Source organism: Bubalus kerabau, chromosome 8, assembly GCF_029407905.1.
Source record: "Bubalus kerabau isolate K-KA32 ecotype Philippines breed swamp buffalo chromosome 8, PCC_UOA_SB_1v2, whole genome shotgun sequence".
NCBI lineage: Eukaryota > Metazoa > Chordata > Mammalia > Artiodactyla > Bovidae > Bubalus > Bubalus kerabau.
Genome location: NC_073631.1, coordinates 36,076,414 through 36,097,427, shown reverse-complemented (window position 1 = coordinate 36,097,427; position 21,014 = coordinate 36,076,414). Strand labels below are relative to the sequence as shown.

Below are 21,014 nucleotides of genomic sequence, written 5' to 3'. Positions count from 1 at the left end.
CAATCTCTCCTCGAACTGAACAAAGACACATTAATTTACATTAAAGCAGAGGGGCAGGTTCCTCTAAACAAGCCATTGAGTACGATATACCAGACCACCTGATCTGCCTCTTGAGAAATTTGTATGCAGGTCAGGAAGCAACAGTTAGAACTGGACATGGAACAACAGACTGGTTCCAAATAGGAAAAGGAGTTCATCAAGGCTGTATATTGTCACCCTGTTTATTTAACTTATATGCAGAGTACATCATGAGAAACACTGGACTGGAAGAAACACAAGCTGGAATCAAGATTGCTGGGAGAAATATCAATAACCTCAGATATGCAGATGACACCACCCTTATGGCAGAAAGTGAAGAGGAACTCAAAAGCCTCTTGATGCAAGTGAAAGTGGAGAATGAAAAAGTTGGCTTAAAGCTCAACATTCAGAAAACAAAGATCATGGCATCCGGTCCCATCACTTAATGGGAAATAGATGGGGAAACAGTGGAAACAGTGTCAGACTTTATTTTTCTGGGCTCCAAAATCACTACAGATGGTGACTGCAGCCATGAAATTAAAAGACGCTTATTCCTTGGAAGGAAAGTTATGACCAACCTAGATAGCATATTGAGAAGCAGAGACATTACTTTGCCAACAAAGGTTCGTCTAGTCAAGGCTATGGTTTTTCCTGTGGTCATGTATGGATGAGCGCTGAAGAATTGATGCTTTTGAACTGTGGTGTTGGAGAAGACTCTTGAGAGTCCCTTGGACTGCAAGGAGATCCAACCAGTCCATTTTGAAGGAGATCAGCCCTGGGTGTTCATTGGAAGGACTGATGTTGAAGCTGAAACTCCAGTACTTTGGCCACCTCATGTGACGAGTTGACTCATTGGAAAAGACTCTGATGCTGGGAGGGATTGGGGGCAAGAGGAGAAGGTGACGACAGAGGATGAGATGGCTGGATGGCATCACTGACTCGATGGACGTGAGTCTGGGTGAACTCCGGGAGTTGGTGATGGACAGGGAGGCCTGGTGTGCTGCGATTCATGGGGTCGCAAAGAGTCGGACACGACTGAGCGACTGATCTGATCTGATAATAATAAAGGCAAGTTAAAGAAACAGTTTCCAACCTGGAGTCAGAATTGGCTTCCTCCCTGCAACATTTGCAAACCCATGGATTGTAGCCCGCCATGTTCCTCTGTCTCGGAGAAGGCAATGGCACCCCACTCCAGTACTCTTGCCTGGAAAATCCCATGGATGGAGGAGCCTGGTAGGCTGCGGTCCATGGGGTCGCTAAGAGTCAGACACAACTGAGCGACTTCACTTTCACTTTTCACTTTCACGCATTGGAGAAGGAAATGGCAACCCACTCCAGTGTTCTTGCCTGGAGAATCCCAGGGGCAGGGGAGCCTGGTGGGCTGCCGTCTGTGGGGTCGCACAGAGTCGGACACGACTGAAGCGACTTAGCAGCAGCAGCAGTAGCAGCAGCATGCTCCTCTGTCTATAGGATTATCCCAGCAAGAATACTGGAGTGGGTTGCCATTTCCTTTTCCAAGGGATCTTCCTGACCCAAGGATGAAACCCGTGTCTCTGGCATCTCCTGCATTGGCATTTGGATTCTTAACCACTGAGCCATCAGGAAAACCGCACACTGTGGAGATGCACTCCCCCTATTCTGGTGGCAGGGAAAGCTTCCCCAAGGAGCCATTTAAATCAAAACCCCCAAAGAGGAGCGTACATTAACCAAGGTGAAGAGCAGAGTCAAGAAGACAGGCCAGAGAGACTAGATATTTATGTAGGGTGTATTTGAGGAGGAAGGTTGAGTCAGGAATAGTGACCCTCTGACTCTTTAGCTGCTTATTCTCTTGTCTCATCAATTTTCTGTGTCTCTCTTCCATTCCTTTTCCTAAAACCCAGTTTTCTCATGACTGCTGTTCACCCAAAACTTCAATAAACCAATGGCTTTAGTTTGGTTTTGGTGCTAAACTCAGGGAAAATGGATCTTATAGCTCCAGTGCCCACCACTGCTTGGGGGGCTCAGTCTCTCGTCTTTAAGTTCAGATTCTCATGAGAAATTTCAATGGGCTCAATCTAGATTATAGACTGATTTCTAGTTGCATAAAGTCCTCCATCCCCAAGAGTCAACAGGTGGGACCACACAGAACACATTTTCTAGGGACCACCCCCTTGAGGATGGTTCAGTTCAGTTCAGTCACTCAGTCGTGTCTGACTCTTTGTGACCCCATGGACTGCAGTACACCAGGCTTCCCTGTCCATCACCAACTCCTGGAGCTTGCTCAAACTCATGTCCATCGAGGTGGTGATGCTATCCAACCATCTCATCCTCTGTCGTCCCCTTTTCCTTCCACCTCCAATCTTTCCCAGCATCAGGGTTTTTTCCACTGAGTCAATTCTTCCAATCAGTTGACCAAAGTATTGGAGCTTCAGCTTCAGCATCAGTCCTTCCCATGAATATTCAGGACTGATTTCCTTTAAAATTGACTGGTTGGATTTCCTTGCAGTCCAAGGGACACTCAAGAGTCTTCTCCAACACCACAGTTCAAAAGCATCAACTCTTCGGCACTCAGCTTTCTTTATAGTCCAACTCTCACATCCATACATGACTGCTGGAAAAATCATAGCTTTGAGAAGACAGACTTTTGTCGGCAAAGTAATGTCTCTGCTTTTTAATATGCTGTCTAGGTTTGTCACAGAGTTTGTCATTGAGGAGGGTAGAAGATTGTTTAAATAAAGAAGAGACTATGTCTGTATCAGGTCAATGGTAGGATTTTCCAGTGTCTTGCTGCTCAGAGTGTGGTTCCTGGACCACAAGCAGGACATTACATGCTAACTTATTAGAAATGCAGAGCTTCAGTCCTCACCCTAGATCTACTGAATCACAATCTGCATTTTAATAAGATCCCCAGGGGACTCAAAAGCCCATTGAAGTGAGAAAGGTGCTTTTTTCATACACCTCCATTTTACAAATTGGCCATACAGATGACCCAACCAATAACCATCACTTCTCATTTCTTGATCTTCGTTGTGTTTCAGCCACTCATTCCAACGCAACATTCTGGACTTTGGCAACACCCAGAATGGCACTGTGCTTGAAATAGGCCCAGATGGACCATTTATTAAGCCTTCTTCTCCAATCCCTTTAAATCTTTCACTCCTGGTCAGTACATCAGTTCCTTGGTCCCTTTAGTGTCTCCGAGTTTTTGGTCTCTTGACTCCTTCTCAGTGGATCTAGTCTCTGGTTTTCACTTTCTTCCAGCTTAGACTCTGTGTTCTCTCACTGCACTCACTCTTGTGATAGTATCTTCAGTTCTCTTATCCCACACCTGGGCAGAAAGTCCCCTAAAATGCTAACCCTTCTGCTTTCTCAACACCTGTGGCCAGGTGTCTAGTGCAGCTGGACGGGGAAAAAATCATAAATGTCCCTAATTAGAGTAATTTTAGATTTAAGGCAGCCAACCTCAAGTATGCCCTTAAAACCGTGTGGAAGTCCTGTGTTGCCTGGACAACTGTGCTGTGTGTTGTCTCTGCTCCCTGACCCTCAGCAGATGACTCGGCTGCCTACTTCACAGGGAAAAAACCAAAGCCATTGCATGGGAATTCCCTCCACTTCCCAGCACACCTACACACCCACCTCTGCCCACCTTCTCTACTCCTCCTTCCCTCCAGTGAAAATGGAAGAGATGCCTATCTGTCTCTCATATTTTACGTTCCACTGCACCCCATGATCACAGGCATCTCACAGCTATGATTATAATTTTTCTGTGAAAAGCATTTAAACATGCTCAGTTTCAACCATGTTAAAACTAACAAGCAAAAGCCTTGCATTAAACCGGTGTCTCCCTCTGGCTACCACACTCCTCCACACCCTCTCTGGAACTCTTGGTTGCCTTGGTAGCCAGCTTAATCCTCCCCTCTTCTCCCTGGAAAGCAGAGCTTACCTCCCATTATAAAGGGAAAAAAATGCCAGATGTACATTCGTAGCTGGGGGAGTGGAAAGTGAGTGTTAGGGTCACTGAGTCATTAAGGCAAGTCTGCTGAGGATTTTTAGGAGGGTTTTGTCCCTGATAAAAGGAGGGAAGTACATGAAGAGAGCTTTCCCTCTAGACATTGTCATGTGATGATGTGGCCTTCGGAGATGCTTCTACCATCTTATGACCATGTAGAGTGGCTAAGAATATCCCAGAGAAACCAACTGGAGTCTTAAGTTGTGTGTTTCTGACTTCTTGTGTGCGGGTCTGTGTGTGTGTGTGTGTGTGTGTGTATTGAATGGGAGTGACTCTATGGTCTGAATCATTTTTATCTAGGTATTCCCATGCTCATAGCTGAAAGTGTATTGACACATTTTTAAAGCTAAACTTTCTGTAAAAAGCTCCATAGAGATCGTATCCTCTTCCTCCCTTCCCACATTTGCCTCAGTCACTGAAATCTGGTTTAGCAGCACTACTTCCTGGGTGTTCTCTCAGGAAGGTTCTCATGAGAACTTTTTTGCTGAATCCACTGGACCCCTTTCAGGTCTCATCCCACCTGGCCTTTCAGTGGCACTTTGCCTTTTAAAATGCAGGAAGTAACCTTTACTATAGGTCTTCTGCTCTTCCTCTGCACGTCTCTTAAATATTATTCCCCAGGGCTCCATCCTTCATCTTTTCTCTTCTTACTACATGCTTTGCAAGGGCCATGGCTTCAATTTCTATCTCTATGCTAAGGACTCCCAAACCTATATAAATGGACTTCCGCGATTTGCCAGGAGAGAGATAATTTATGAAGAAAGTCACTTGTGAAGTTAAATAACTCCTTTATTTCAGATATAATTGAATCATGCTTCTCCCCTTCCACTGTCTCTACAGTAAAGCTTCCCTGGAGAGCAGTGCCTCTCCATTCCAACTGGACATTAAATACTTAGGATTTTTGAATACCCTGGGTGCTTGGGGCCACACCCCAGGCCAATAATATCAGAATCTCTGGAGACAACACTCAGCAACAGTATTTTTTCAAAACTCCCCAGACAATTCTGATATGCAGCTAAGTAGAGAATCACTGGTTAAAGGGCAAAGAATTGGGCTCAAAATCTGGGCCTCGAGTTTCACTGCGGATCTTTATTCTGTTAGGGGAAGCACACTGACTGAAACTGCCCACCTCGAGGCACCATAGTAACCATTTGCATGAGCTGTTTTACGACAGGAGGTCCTGGTAAGGAACACAGAACTAATAAGCCACCACCAACCTGGAGAGTTGAGAAAAGATCAAAAAGTGACACCACATCTCCAACCACCTCCCAGAATCCTTCTCGCTGGCATCCGTCTTGGCTGAACAAGCGTGCACCACCAGGAAGGACTCTAAGTCAGAAAGATTGACTAAAGAAAACACAAACTAATCCCATTACCATGGGATTAGTCACCAAACCCAAGACTGTGGCAGAGCAGTTCTCCTGGGTTCTACCCTACTGCTCTCCACCCACGCACTCTTTCCCAATAAAATCTCTTGCTTTGTCAGCACATGTGTCTCCTCAGCAGAGAAGGCAATGGCAACCCACTCCAGCATTCTTGCCTGGAGAATCCCAGGGATGGGGGAGCCTGGTGGGCTGCCGTCTATGGGGTCACACAGAGTCAGACATGACTGAGCAACTTCTCTTTCACTTTTCACTTTCATGCATTGGAGAAGAAAATGGCAACCCACTCCAGTGTTCTTGCCTGGAGAATCCCAGGGACGGTGGAGCCTGATGGGCTGCTGTCTATGGGGTCGCACAGAGTTGGACACGATTGAAGTGATTTAGCAGCAGCAGCAGAGCCTTAAATTTAGTCAGTCTAATTTTTGTTGTTTAACAAAGAACATATAGTTTGAGTAGTCATGTGACAGGAAAAATGATTCACAAATATATTGAATTTAGGCATCAAAACAGATTGCACCTATCAGTCTGAATATGCTCCCAGGAGCAGATGAGATATGTAGCCTTACTGCTAACATTTTTTTTACATAGAAGGATGAGATTTCTACACACTCCCTGCAAATCAGGCAGGTATTGTGAAAGAGCTAGCTCAGTAATCAGGAATCACCAGTCTGGTCTGAGCTTTAAAAAGTTCACTTGGGCACCAGTTTCCTCAACTGTAAAAGGAAAGAGTATTTTTACCCTGACATTTTACCCTGACAGGTCTAAAATGCTAATAAACTGTGAGAATAACTGGAGGATCTGTTTTTTAAATATTTTTCTATTTTGAAATACGTGTAGATTTATAGAAAACTTCTAAGGGTAGCACAGAGAGTTCTAGTACATACCCTTCACCACCCACCTTTCCCCAATGTTGTCTTGTTACACAACTATGGCATATTTATCAAACCTGAGAAATTAATGTCACTCTGATACTATTAATCGAATTACACACTTTATTTTGGAGTTTCCTAGTTTGAAATAAGGCTGATGTGTAGTAGAGAACTGTGGTACTGAGCACGTGTCAGAGGCTCAGTTTTATATCCATTAAAAGCTAAAGGAAAATAAATTTCCCCAGAGGGTGTGAAAATGAAATGAGATATGGTAGGTGAAGCTGATTTTTATACTCTAAAGTGCTATTCACTGGAATGAATCACAAATGATAAAGAGTCATTTTTAGATGTTTTTATAATTGATTTGGCATTGCTACTAAAGTGGATAAAATATCAAACAGTGGTCTATTGCCCATAGCTGGAGCATAGTTCTCTATTTGAAAGTGCAAAATTTGCACAGAGAAATTAGAGCAATGAAATAAATAGGCTAATTTAAGCCAATCCTCTTGAATAGGATCAAATAGATTTTTTAGCTGAGGAACAGTTTACTGAAGTTCTTACAATAAATTGTGAATTTTAAATTGTGTGTGTATTGCTTTTAATTAATTCTTAATTTAGAAATCTGAAATTAGTTTCATGGACAAGGTAAAGAATTTTTTAGGTTTTGAACTATAATACATTATTTTATTTTATTTTATTTATTTATTTGGTTGCTGGGTCTTGGTTGCAGCACACAGGATCTTTAGTTTTAGCATGTGAGATCTAGTTCCCGGACCAGGGATTGAACCCAGGCCCCCTGCAGTGGGAGCCCAGAGTCTTAGCCACTGGACCACCAGGGAAGTCCCTATAATACATTTCTTAAGAAAGCTTAGAAAAAAATGATGGGAATGACAGTAGGCAGTTCTCTTTTGTTACCATTTCATTCAAGATTTAGAATATCCCTTAAAATGATTTTGAGTGAATTAATTAAAATTCAGGCATTTAGCTTTAGGAGTAGTGTGTACTAGGTCTTGGCTTTATCACTAATTGCATCACGTTTAGTTATGTATTTAACCCTAAGAGTTTCATTTCCTCATTGTAAATGAGAACAATAGGAGAGATTGCTTTTTAAAGATTTGTGGCACTAACATCAGGTGACTCTTTGGCCCTAAGAGAGGAAAGACTGAAGTTAAAGAGGAGAAAGAAAGGAAAATATAAATATATACGTAGTTTACAGATGCAGTGTAGCTGTACTAGCAATTTGTACAATGGCAGTGGATATTTTGGGTCTTGTTCTGGGGCGCGGGGAGGGCAGGCTTAAGATCTTTCTCACAAAGGTGTTTCCTTTATGACAGATATTTTTAAAGCCATGACCACAGCATCACACACTCAAGCCCTAACCTGCTCGCCTTGCTGAGGGCGTCCTTCCCCTGTGGCTTCAGTTGTCCTCTACATAGACCTAACAACGGGATAATCACACTTCTTTTCTTAGAATAATGTCACTTTAATTATTTTAAGGAAGACAAGATAGGAATCCAGCTATCTCATTGCTTAGGAATCCACATTCATAGTGAAAAACATCTCAAGCAGTAAATGGTATCACTGAACAAACTATGATGTCTCTTGCTAATTATGGGAAATTTATCAAATTAACTTTTGAAGTGTAAAAATACAGAAAAGTTTCCAAAAATGAAAAAGCTAAGCATTCATCATTCTTGCTTCTGACTTGTTAAGTAAAATAAATAGGACATTACAGAACAGATTTATTTTCCAGGGAAGAACTTTGGGTGGGGAAGTTTGTTTTTTTTTTTTTTAAGAAGCATGTTAAGATGTAGAATAAAATAATTAAATAAATAACAACCAAGGTAAAGAAATTCTCATGCAACCTGTCCATCCAACAACACACACATTTTTCCTTCTTCAAGAGTCATTTATATTCTCCCTCGTGAAAATATTAGCACCACTTCCCCTTTGGCTGGGTTCCCTGACACTCCCTACAGTGAGAGCAGACATCTGATACTGAGCCTCTATTTTGGGAAAAGATATTAACACTCAGAATCCACATAGGAAGAAATCTCATCTAGAACACCCAGTGTATTTTTCAACCCCATCCCCTGAAAGAGTGATCTGAGCAGAGCCTCTGAATGTCTGATATAATTAGCCAACAGCACCTTCCCTTCCCCACTGTGGCGGGTTGCATTGTGGATTTCCAAAAGATGTTTACCAAACACCTGTGACTGCAACCTTATTAGAAAAAAGGATCTTTGCAGGCATAATCAAGGTAAGAATCTCGAGATGAGATCATCCTGGAATAACATGCAATAACAAGGCTCCTTGTAAGAGATGAAGGCCAGGGCAAGACAGCCCGAGGCTGCAGCACCGAGGGTTGCTGGCAGCTGCCCGAAGCTAGGAGAGAGGTGAGAAACAGATCCCCCTCAGAGCCTCCAGATAACCCTGCTGACGCCCTGACTTTGGACTTGTGGGCTCCAGAGTTGTGAGAGCATAAATTTGTGTTGTTGTCAGCCACTCCGTTTGTGGTTATTTGTTAAAACAGTCTTGCAAAACGAATACTGGGCACTTCTGGGAATTGCTCCCTCTCAGTAGAGATGTTGCAAGAAGTTAATAAGGTTGGCCAAGCTTTCTCCTGAGATAAGTCCCCTAGAAGAACCACTTGTTCCACAATGAAGAGGGTCCTAAGAGAACCATTAAGTAGATGTACAGAAAAGGAAACCTACTGCCCGTAGAGTATGACACTTACCTATCAATAAGGACCCTGAGTTTTTAACAGACACACAGAACTTTAGGATCATCCTACAATGTCATCCTTACACGCTACGCCTGCTTCAAGCTGCTACCTTCACTCACGCTTTTTTTTTTTTTTTTTTACTTTACCACATGGGATGTGGGATCTTAGTTCTATGACCAGGGATGGAGGTGGCACCCCCTGCAGTGGAAGCATGGAGCCTTAGCCCCTGGACCCCCAGTGAAGTCCGACAATAGCATTTTTAAGCAAAGATACAAAATATTAGGATATATCCACCTCTACTGCTGGCATTTCTATCAGAAGAACTGCTATACTCATTAGGTCATAAAGGTGCAGGAGACAATACTTCTTACCCCAGTAATTCTAAACCTAGGATTGTAGAGGCAGCTCTAAACCAACACAGTAAGAGACTTGCAAGTTTCAAGGTAACATTACTTGAGATAACAAAAGAGTGAAAGCAGCACAAATGTCCATCAACAAAAGAACCGATGAAGTCAGTGGACCAGATCCATACGGTGGAATTCAACAAGGAAAGTGAGTGAACGTTTCAACATGCCAACATGGACGAATCTCACAACCATAAGGATGAACAGTAACCGAAAAAAGTAAGTTGCAGAATGCTCATGATGCGGCTGCTGCTGCTAAGTCGCTTCAGTCGTGTCCGACTCTGTGCAACCCCATAGATGGCAGCCCACCAGGCTCCCCCGTCCCTGGGATTCTCCAGGCAAGAACACTGGAGTGGGTTGCCATTGCCTTCTCCAATGCATGAAAGTGAAAAGTGAAAGTGAAGTCGCTCAGTTGTGTCCGACTCTTAGAGACCCCATGGACTGCTGCCTGCCAGGTTCCTCCGTCCATGGGATTTTCCAGGCAAGAGTACTGGAGTGGGGTGCCATTGCCTTCTCCGAGAATGCTCATGAGTACATAGCAAACACTGGAAGTGCCCTGCTCATAAACCCTTAGGCCTTATCATCGCAGCACAGGCCAGTCTAACCCTTAACTGTTAGTAACTTAAACCCTTTGCCAGGGGGGTTGCTCTGTTTGCAAAGCCCACTCTGGCTGCACACGGGGCAAGCAGGAATGCCAGGAAGTTCACAGCATCCAAAAGCCAGCCCTCAACCAGTGATCCACAGGGCTTGGGTAGAAATTCTTGGGAGGAATAGTTCCACCGTGTATCTTCTACTCTGGCTCCTCAATGCAGTTAAGGTATAGATGTCCACAGGGGTAGTAACTTCTTTCTTGGCTGCTTTTTCTTCCTTGTCTCAGGTCCCCACTCCCTTGCTGGGCCTTTGTGACTGTACAGGCTACTTTTACATGTCAGCTGAGCTAAGCGATGCCCAGATGGCTGGTAAAACCTCTCTGGGTGTGTTTTGGGGGGGCATGCCTTGGAAAGACATTAGCATTTGAATGGGAAGACTAAGTAAAGATGGTGGCCCCCACCAATGCAGGTAGTCACCACTCAACTCGCTGGGGACCTAAACAGAGCAAGAAGGCTGAGAAAGGGTGAATTTGCTCTCTCTGCTGAGCTGAGACACCTGTCTTCTCTGCCTTTGGACACTGGCGCTCCTGGTTTGTGGGCTGTCAGACTTAGACCAGACTTACACTCTCGGGCCCTGATTCTCAGGCCGTCAGACTCAGGGTTGAATAACACCACCTGCTTTCCTGGTTGTCCAGCCTGGAGACAGCAGATGGTAATACTTCTAAGCCTCTACAACCACATGAGTCAACTTCTATAATAAATACAAATCTCCTCTTATATGCATCTATACATATCCTATTGGTTTTATTTCTCTGGATAACCCTGACTAATACAGTGGCTCGCCTCTCAGATAAACTACTTGTATTAGAATTCATATCTCAGAGAGTGCTTCTGGGCAAACAAAACCAAGGCAGTAGGGCTCTATTTGTATGTGATTCAAAAATAAGTAGAATAACAATCTGTTGTTAAGAAGAGGTGCAGCGTGTAGTTAAGGGTACAGAAGCTAGAGTGGACTGCCTGGGTTTCAAGCGTCTGCCACTTACTAGCTGTGTGCCTCTGAGCAAATCTCTAAACCTTTCTGTGCCTCAGTTTCCCCGTCTGCTGAATGGGGATGGTAACGATATTTACTTTTATGATTGTTGTGAGGACTAGACTTAAAATACGTAACAAATTTAGAATACTGTCTTAAGAGTCCAAGCTATTTACTACTGCATTTGCAATAAAACCATAAGGGGAATTTTAAACACAATATTCAGAAGCATTGTAACTTTTCAAAGCAAGGAGTTTGATAGGTTCAGAGCTGGGTATATGGGGGTCTCAAAGGTGCTAGTTAAGTTCTATTTTTTTAAGTTGGGTAATGGATATATTTTTGTTGTTTTATTACACTTTATAACTTACATGTAAACTGTCTTTTAAAATATCTATCAAATAGTGCATAATTTTTTAAAGGTGAAAAAGTAATCTCCAAATATATTCAAATTTGTGTCTCTTATGATCTCACGGTACTCTGTTTCAGCTAAGGTTTCCCCTCCCCCACTTTCCTAGCGTTCCCTGGAGGTAGTGACCTTTCAGACTTTGCCTGAGTGGCCCCTTTCAGGAGACTTTCCCAGACACCAGTACCCTGTGAGGCCCTGGGCCCAGCCCACATCACATGATCCTCCTGGAGTTTCTCAGCAACCTTGTACTGTTATCTTTAAACATATCTTAACTTTAAAAATTCTATCCTTTTGAATGAGCATCGCACTTGAAATATTTAACAATTAGTATATGTTTACTTTGGGCTTCCCTGGTGGCTCAGATGGTAAAGAATCTGCCTGCAATGCAGGAGACCTGGGTTTGATCCCTGGGTTGCGAAGATCCCCTGGAGGACGGCATGGCAACCCACTCCAGTACTCTTGCCTGGAGAATCCCATGGACAGAGCAGCCTGGCGGGCTATAATTCATGGGGTTGCAAAGAGTTGGACACGACTGAAGCAACTCAGCACACACACATGCACACATATGCTTACTTTAGAAAAAAGATACTTGTGCAAAAAAAGAAAACGGTATTCTCACAATATCATCACTCAGCTATAACCACTGTTAATATCCTGATGTCTGTCCTTCAGGACTTTATATTCTATTATACATTTAAAAACAAAATTACAGTATAAAGTAGTGCTACTAAATGATATCCTTTTAAAACTTAATATACTGGAAACATCTTTTTTTTTTACTAAAATACTGAGTTTATTTCCCATGTATATTTTTGTCTCCCCACCATTTCCATCTGTCTGATCACCACTGCTACTCTTCCTATCGTAACATTCCATACATACTTACAACCAAGCGAAGGGTGCAGTTCCATCTTTAAAAACTAAACAGGCATTTTGGACAACACATTCTTGGCAATGGAACGCGGACAACATTTATCAGACACGGTAGGGAAAGTTCTCACTCTGCATTATAAAAAGGACAGCCAGATATCAACTGTTACAGAAATGAAATAAGATGGAAAATTTTTAACAAACTGTTTAAACTATTTTCTTAAAGAGACTTCCTCCACTGCCAGAGATCTTGAAGAGCCTCCTGGTCAGTCATCTGGAAACAATTCTTCACATAATTGATAAACTTGGCTTCCACTTTGGGAAGGGAACCACCTTTTTCTATACTTGCTTGCATTTTTGCTTTAATGTCTTCTACAGAGCTAGGTCCTTTCGGTGTTTTAGGTGTTTTTTCCTGTTTTTTGAAGGATTCTTGACCTTTTGATTTTGGTGTTGACGGTTTTGAGTCTTTTCCATTTTGGTTCGATTTTTGTGCATTTTTGGCTGGAGTATCTCGTACAGATTTCTTTACTGGAGCTTTTTCTTCAACTTCCTCCTCAGCATCGTCATCGTCATCACCTTCATCTTCATCAGCAGCAAGCTTTACTTTTTTCTGGCGAAACTTGCTACCACTTCCAGGGGCAGAACGCTTTCCAGATATACTTAGGAGTTTCACCTCCTCCTCCTCTTCTTCTTCTGACTCTGCATCTTCCTCCACAGCTACTAAGTGCTGTCCACTGATATGCACAGGCCCTGAACCACACTTCAACCTAAGACCACAGGGGGTGTAATTTCAAAGCCCCCAAGAGAAACCGTTGGCTGTACAGACATTTTCAAAGTTGCCAGTGTTAATTTAATTGGACTGCCTTCATAATTCATGGCCTCTGCTTCAACAATGTGTAACTCATCCTTTGCTCCAGCCCCTAAACTGACCGTTCTTAAAGATAACTGGTGCTCATTTTCATCATTATCCACCTTGAAGTGATAATCTCTGTCAGCCTTTAGTTCACAACCGAAAAGATAGTTCTGGGGCCTCAAGGGGCTCATGTCCATGTCCATTGACTCCTCCATGGCTTGGCGGCACGCACTTATGTGGGAGAGAAGCCGCACGGAGTTAAACGATTACTATTTGAACCAGCAGCCGCACAGGACAGAATCACACCAGGGCTGTAAACATCTTTTTTTTTTGAGAAGATTTCATTGCAGGAATAAACAGAAGAGATTCAACAGCTGCTTAGTCAACCGAAAAGAGGCAGAGTTTACTATAAGGATGCCTGGCGCTAAGGAACAAAGGATTCACGAGACCCTAGAAGGAAATGCAGGTATGACAAGGCAGCAGAAGTTTGAGAAGCCCCTCTAGGGCTCCACCATTAAAATGATTACATGTCGCTGTGTATCTGGGTGTTCTCTTCTCTGTATTGACAGGCTTCCTTGCCCTAGGTATTATTATTTTAGGTCCTTAAAGCTTCTGCTTTCTCAATTTCTTCTTTCTCGTGACTTCAACTTATTGAAACCTTTGGCTTTTTTGTGACCCATTATTACCCTTTCAGGCTCTCTTTATCTTGTGGAGTTTCACCTTTAGCCTTACTCTGCCAATCACCTAAATCTCTCTGCAGTTTCTATTTCAGGCTCACAAGACTCAGTTCTGATAGACCCTGACAGTCTCCTTAGGGGCAGGACTTCCGTCTCAGGACTTAAGGTGAGTCAGTGGTCAAGAGACTGGCTGTCCTTGAACCAGGTGTTCACTGCTGGTCTCCTTGGTCGTGTCTTTCCCCTGCCCCCATGGCCTTCCTTTATTCTTGCCTATAAAATGTGTCTGGCTAGAGTTGTGGTGCCCTCTTGTGGAAGCTCTAGGTATTAAGTGAAAGAAAGGGTTCACTCATTCGTGTCCAACTCTGCAACCCCAGGCTCCTTTGTCCATGGAATTCTCCAGGCAAGGACACTGGAGTAGATTGCCATTCCCTTCTCCAGGGGATCTTCGTGACCCAGGGATCGAACCCACAGTTCTCCCACTTTGCAGGCAGATTCTTTACCATCTGAGCCACCAGGGAAGCTTTTAGGTATTAAAAGTACAATCATTTTCTTCTAAAATTGTTTTCAAATTATGGGTACATGAATTTAGGGTGATAAAATCAACTAGAGGCTGACAACTAGAATATTAAGAATGGAATAGAGTGGAAGGAAATGGAACAGAATAGATTGGAACTGAACAGAATGGAACAAAACAGAATGGTGTAGCACAGAAAAGAACAGAACAGGATAAATGAGTGTATCACACTTCCTATGACTGAGTACTGTTTCATGAAAATTTATTTCGTGTGTGTGTGTGTGTGTAAAACAATGTATATGATATTCAAAAACTTTGAAAACTGGCATGACATAGGAATAGACACTCATTATAAATAACTAGTACAGTTGAACTGGTGAGAGACAGCTGTTCCTCAACCTATTATGGATGGGCACGGATGTGATAAACATGCTTATTTATTGATATCGGTCGCATCAAAAGAACTTGAAAGACACTGTTCTAGGACTCAGTATAGTTATATATCAGAATTTTAATGATCGTCCTATTTGTACAGATGTGCTACAATTCATGCAACCTAGTGGCCCTCTCCCTTTTTCCATCTCCTCTCTAATCCCAAGGAATATGAAACAGTCCCACCACTAAGAGAGGCCCTAAGTGATTTGGATACATGCTCATGACACAACTCTCCTGCGTATGACACACGTATTCATTCTCTCACCCCTCTCTCCTTTCATTCTCCTCCTCCTCCTTCTCTCTCTCTGTCTCTCTCACACACACACAGTATTACTCCTCCTTCTCTCTCTCTCTCACACACACAGCATTACTCCTCCTTCTCTCTCTCTCTCACACACACACACACAGCATTACTATTTTTAACTGTTTTCCTGTTATTGGAGCAGTGGTAGGGTGGCCTGGTTAACAGCGTGGGATTCTAGAGGTTAACTGTTGGGGTTAAATCCTGACTGTTTCATCTACTGGGTATGTGACCCCATGAATTAACCTCTCTGTGGCCCCCAGTCCTTCATCTGCAAAATGGGCATAATAATAATAACAGAGTTGTCTGGGAAGGCTGAATGTAAACTCCTTAGAAGAGTGTCTAGGACATAGGACTCAATTCAATGATAGCTCTTATCATTATTTAGACTGTGTCCAGTGTTTCACAATTATAAGTAAAAATATTGATTCAGTGAATACTTCTGTAGCAACATCTATGGAAAACAGACTTAAGTCACCATAGGGAAATAGATTGCTAGGTGAAACAGATACATTTTTAATTAAAGCTTTTAAAAATTTTGCTGAATTATCTACCTGAAAGGCTTTTCTTCTACCAGTGTTTGAGAGCGTGTTTCCCAGAAACTGTAGTCAACACTAGGAGTTATGATTTAAAACAATAAACGCTGCTAATCTGATCAGGAAATATGGTACTCATCATTATATCAGTTTGCTTATCTTTGCTTACTAACCCGGTAAGCAAAGTGCTTACTGGCCATTTATGTTGACCCTCCAGCAGAGCATCTTGAGAATGTGTCTTGATGCTGAGTTAGTTTTACATGAGATTACATCCCCATTAACCTGTAAAACTCTCACATTCAAATCTTTCACACCAGCTGAGCACAAGTCCTGTATGCAACTGGTTCCAATACAGCTTAGCTGAATTAAGTATCACGGCTACCACATCTGATTTCTGCAATGAATTTCTGAGTCTAGTACTTAGAAAAAGGAAGACATCAGATTGATCTGCATTGCACTGTCTTACAAATAGCCTTGGACAAAGGAAGGCAGTGTGCTTCCTTTGTGCGTCTGAGAATTGGGTGACTACATGTTGTTCAGTTGCTCAGTCGTGTCTGACTCTTTGTGACCCAATGGACTGCAGCACACCAGGCTTCCCTGTCATTCACCATCTCCTGGAGCTTGCTCAAACTCATGTCCATTGAGTCAGTGATGCCATCCAAACATCTTATCCTCTTTTGCCCCCTTCTCCTTCTGCCCTCAATCTTTTCCAGCAACAGGGCCATTTCTAATGAGTCAGCTCTTCACATCAGGTGGCCAAAGTATTGGTGATTAATAAGAGCATTTACATATATTTTTAATTACTGTTTCTCTGTGGAGGTTATTTGTCAAAATGTTCCTCTTCTCAAAAAAGAGAACTGTTTTCGTATTGACACTATGCAAAGACTATAGTTTCAAATGGGACAGCCTTTCCATCATCTACAAATGAGTATAAGGCAATTACTGTGTGCTAGGTATGGGAAAGGAGTGTGTGTGTGTGTGTGTGTGTGTGTGCATGCTCATGTGTGCAAGGGCAGGGGTGGGTATGTGTACAATGCTCAAAACACAAGCACTTCCTTTGGAAGATTAGCCTTTAGTTGGTGAAGGAAGTAGCATAGTACGGACAGAACGATGCTGAAGAGTATCCAGAAACTGGCATTCTGTTCCCAAGCAGCTCAAACTTACTTTGTCAACTCGGGCAAGTCCCTTAACCTCCCTGCACTTCAGTTTCTTTACCTGGAAAACTAAAAGCAATGAGACTGTTTCTAACAACCCCCTGTGAGCTATACAGTATAAGAAATAAAGGGATGGGATGAGACAAACACATAAGACTCATAAGTGGTTGCTGTCAGGCAGTGAGAGACAGGTCAGGCATGGGAGAAAGGTTTAAAGCAGGGAGATGGCATGTCTGGGTGAGGCAATCGAGGGGGATCTGTGTAAAAGTTACATCTTAGCTAACTTGGTGGATAGAGCAGAGGGCGTGGGAAACAAAATTGGGGGAACAGCAGGAGCAAAGAACAAAAACTAAGGTAAGAAAGTGCCAGACATCTCCACGGAAGGATAATAAGCAGTTTGGCTGCAACACAGGGTTCACGCAAGCATCCACTGAGATTTCACTGGGAAAATGAATGAGGAGTGGGGAAGGGCCTTGACCTGGCACAGGAGTTCACCCACAGGGTTTCAGGCCAGAGGCAGGAAGGGTGTCTCAGGATTTCTAGGAGCACCAAGATGAGAGAGGAGCATGCAAGCGTCTGTTAATGCATGTGTGTGGGTAAGAGTGATGGGGGGAGGGGCTTCCCTGGTGGCTCAGTGGTAAGGAATCCACCTGCAATGCAGGAGACACGGGTTCAACCCCTGACGCAAGAAGACCCCACATGCCGCTGACCAGCAACGTTTGTGAACCATAACTATTAAGCCTGTGCTCCAGAGCCTGGGCACCACAACTACTGAGCCTCCACGCTGCAAATACTGAAACTCACGCTCTGCAACAAGAGCAGCCACGGCAGTAGGAAGCCCGTGCACCACAGCTAGAGAGTAGCCCCTGCTCAACCCACCTAGAGAAAAGCCTGCTCAGCAACAAAGACCCAGTGCAGCCAAAAATAAATAGATAAAAGTATTTTTTTAAGAAAAGAGTGAGCTCTTTGGTCTCGGCGGCAGAAGCAAGATGACGAAGGGAAGTCATCGTTTGGAAAGCGTCGGAATAAGACGCACACGCTGTGCCGCCGCTGTGGCTCTAAGGCCTACCACCTTCAGAAGTCGACCTGTGGCAAGTGTGGCTACCCTGTCAAGTGAAAGAGAAAGTATAACTGGAGTGCTAAAGCTAAAAGACGAAATACCACCGGGACTGGTCGAATGAGGCACCTAAAAATTGTATACCGGAGATTCAGGCACGGATTCCGTGAAGGAACAACACCTAAACCCAAGCGAGCCGCTGTTGCAGCATCCAGTTCATCTTAAGGATTTCAACGATTAGTCGCACAATAAATGTTCTGGCTTTTAAAATTTAAAAAAAAAAGAAAGAAAGAAAAGAGTGAGTAAGATGGGTCCACGGGGCATGGTCAGTCCAGCTCTGAGTCGTGGCACGATGTGAAGGTTTTTTGAACAGAGTCAACAAAGAGCAGTGTTCTAGGGCAACTGACCTGGGGGAAATATAGAGGAGGCTAGAACTCAGAGGCTAGAGAAGGGAGGCCAGTTAGGAAACTATTAAAGAATTCATGCCCTCGGGCCTAACTCTGGGTTCTGGCAGTGAACAGGAAGAAGTAGTTATGGCTACAAGAGCTTCTGAGGAATTGCTGATAGAAAATTCCCCACAGGAAGCTGGTGATGCAGACTGAAGGTGGAGGTGAGAAAGGCTCCAGTGAAGGGCAGACGGTGGAATCATAGAGCCTGGGAGCACAGAGGAGGAGAAATGCTTGCTTCTCTGAGCTGGGGAAGAAAATTTCCAAATGGAGGAGAAAGAGTTCACACCTCTGTTTTTTTCTTTTTTTTTTCAGTAAAGTATAGTGCAGTGGGAGGATGTCTCCTGAGTAGTTTGGGGAGGGAGTTTTGCAGCCAGACAGACATAGTATGATTTTTAGTTAGTGGCTTCACCACTGACGGGCTTCCCTTGTGGCTCAGCTGGTAAAGAATCCACCCACTATGCAGGAGCCCTGGCTTCGATCCCTGGGTTGGGAAGATCCCATGGAGAAGGGAAAGGGTACCAACTCCAGTATTCTGGCCTGGTGAATTCCATGGACTGTATATATATAGACCATGGGGTTGAAAAGAGTCGAACAGGACTGAGCGACTTTCACTTTCACTTTCCACCACGGACAGAAGGGATGATGATCCATAAGATTACTTTAATCTAGTTAAGATTCTGCTTCCTCATTTGTAAATGGAGATGTTAATAATACATCGACATTCTAGGAGTCAGCGAACTAAAATGGACCGGAATGGGTGAATTCAACTAAAATGACCATTATATCTACTACTGTGAGCAGGAATCCCTTAGAAGAAATGGAGTGGCCATCATGGTCAACAAAAGAGTCCAAAATGCAGTACTTGGATGCAATCTCAAAAACGACAGAATGATCTCTGTTTCCAAGGCAAACCATTCAATATCACAGTAATCCAAGTCTATGCCCCAACCAGTAACGCTGAAGAAGCTGAAGTTGAATGGTTCTATGAAGACCTATAAGACCTTTTAGAACTAACACCCAAAAAAGATGTCCTTTTCATTATAGGGGACTGGAATGCAAAAGTAGGAAGTCAAGAAACACCTGGAGTAACAGGCAAGTTTGGCCTTGGAGTACAGAATGAAGCAGGGCGAAGGCTAATAGTTTTCCCAAGAGAACGCACTGGTCATAGCAAACACCCTCTTCCAACAACACAAGAGAAGACTCTACACATGGACATCACCAGATGGTCAACACTGAAATCAGACTGAATATGTTCTTTGCAGCCAAAGATGGAGAAGCTCTATACAGTCAGCAAAAACAAGACCAGGAGCTGACTGTGGCTCAGATCATGAACTCCTTATTGCCAAATTCAGACTTAAATTGAGGAAAGCAGGGAAAACCACTAGACCATTCAGGTATGACCTAAATCAAATCCCTTATGTTATACAGTGGAAGTGAGAAATAGATTTAAGGGACTGGATCTGATAGACAGAGTGCCTGATGAACTATGGACAGAGGTTCGTAACATTATACAGGAGACAGGGATCAAGACCATCCCCAAGAAAAAGAAATGCAAAAAAGCAAGATGGCTGTCTGAGGAGGCCTTACAAATAGCTATGAAAAGAAGAGAAGCAAAAAGCAAAGGAGAAAAGGAAAGATATAAGCATCTGAATGCAGAGTTCCAAAGAATAGCAAGGAGAGATAAGAAAGCCTTTCTCAGGGATCAATGCAAAGAAATAGAGAAAACCAACAGAATGGGAAAGACTAGAGATCTCTTCAAGAAAATCAGAGTTACCAAGGGAACATTTCATGCAAAGATGGGCTCGATAAAGGACAGAAATGGTATGGACCTAACAGAAGCAGAAGATATTAAGAAGAGGTGGCAAGAATACATAGAAGAACTGTACAAAAAAGATCTTCATGACCCAGATAATCATGATGGTGTGATCACTCACCTAGAGCCAGACATCCTGGAATGTGAAGTCAAGTGGGCCTTAGAAAGCATCACTACGAACAAAGCTAGTGGAGGTGATGGAATTCCAGTTGAGCTATTTCAAATCCTAAAAGATCATGCTGTGAAAGTGCTGAACTCAATATGCCAGCAAACTTGGAAAACAGAGCAGTGGCCACAGGACTGGAAAAGGTCAGTTTTCATTCCAATCCCTAAGAAAAGCAATGCCAAAGAATGCTCAAACTACTGCACAATTGCACTCATCTCACACACTAGTAAAGTAATGCTCAAAATTCTCCAAGCCAGGCTTCAGCAATATGTGAACCATGAACTTCCAGATGTTCAAGCTGGTTTTAGAAAAGGCAGAGGAACCAGAGATCAAATTGTCAATATCCGCTGGATCATGGAAAAAGCAAGAGAGTTCCAGAAAACCATCGATTTCTGCTTTATTGACTATGCCAAAGCCTTTGACTGTGTGGATCACAATAAACTGTGGAAAATTCTGAAAGACATGGGAATACCAGACCACCTGACCTGCCTCTTGAGAAACCTGTATGCAGGTCAGGAAGCAACAGTTAGAACTGGACATGGAACAGATTGGTTCCAAATAGGAAAAGGAGTATGTCAAGGCTGTATATTGTCACCCTGCTTATTTAACTTATATGCAGAGTACATCATGAGAAGCACAAGCTGGAATCAAGATTGCTGGGAGAAATATCAATAACCTCAGATATGCAGATGACACCACCCTTATGGCAGAAAGTGAAGAGGAACTAAAAAGCCTCTTGATGAAAGTGAAAGAGGAGAGTGAAAAAGTGGGTCTAAA

At 43.2% G+C, this 21,014-nt stretch overlaps 1 protein-coding gene and 1 pseudogene across 1 annotated transcript; one reads left to right on the top strand and one right to left on the bottom strand.

Annotated features, from left to right (window-relative positions):
• Window positions 1-12,225: 12,225 nt before the first annotated feature.
• LOC129658521 (nucleophosmin-like) lies at window positions 12,226-13,445 on the bottom strand. The gene is given in 2 exon segments (XM_055589460.1): window positions 12,226-13,056; window positions 13,059-13,445. Coding segments are annotated over 2 exon segments (846 nt in total). The 5' UTR covers window positions 13,351-13,445; the 3' UTR covers window positions 12,226-12,502.
• Window positions 13,446-13,549: 104 nt separating this feature from the next.
• Window positions 13,550-18,086, top strand: LOC129658821 (60S ribosomal protein L37-like; annotated as a pseudogene).
• Window positions 18,087-21,014: the final 2,928 nt, after the last annotated feature.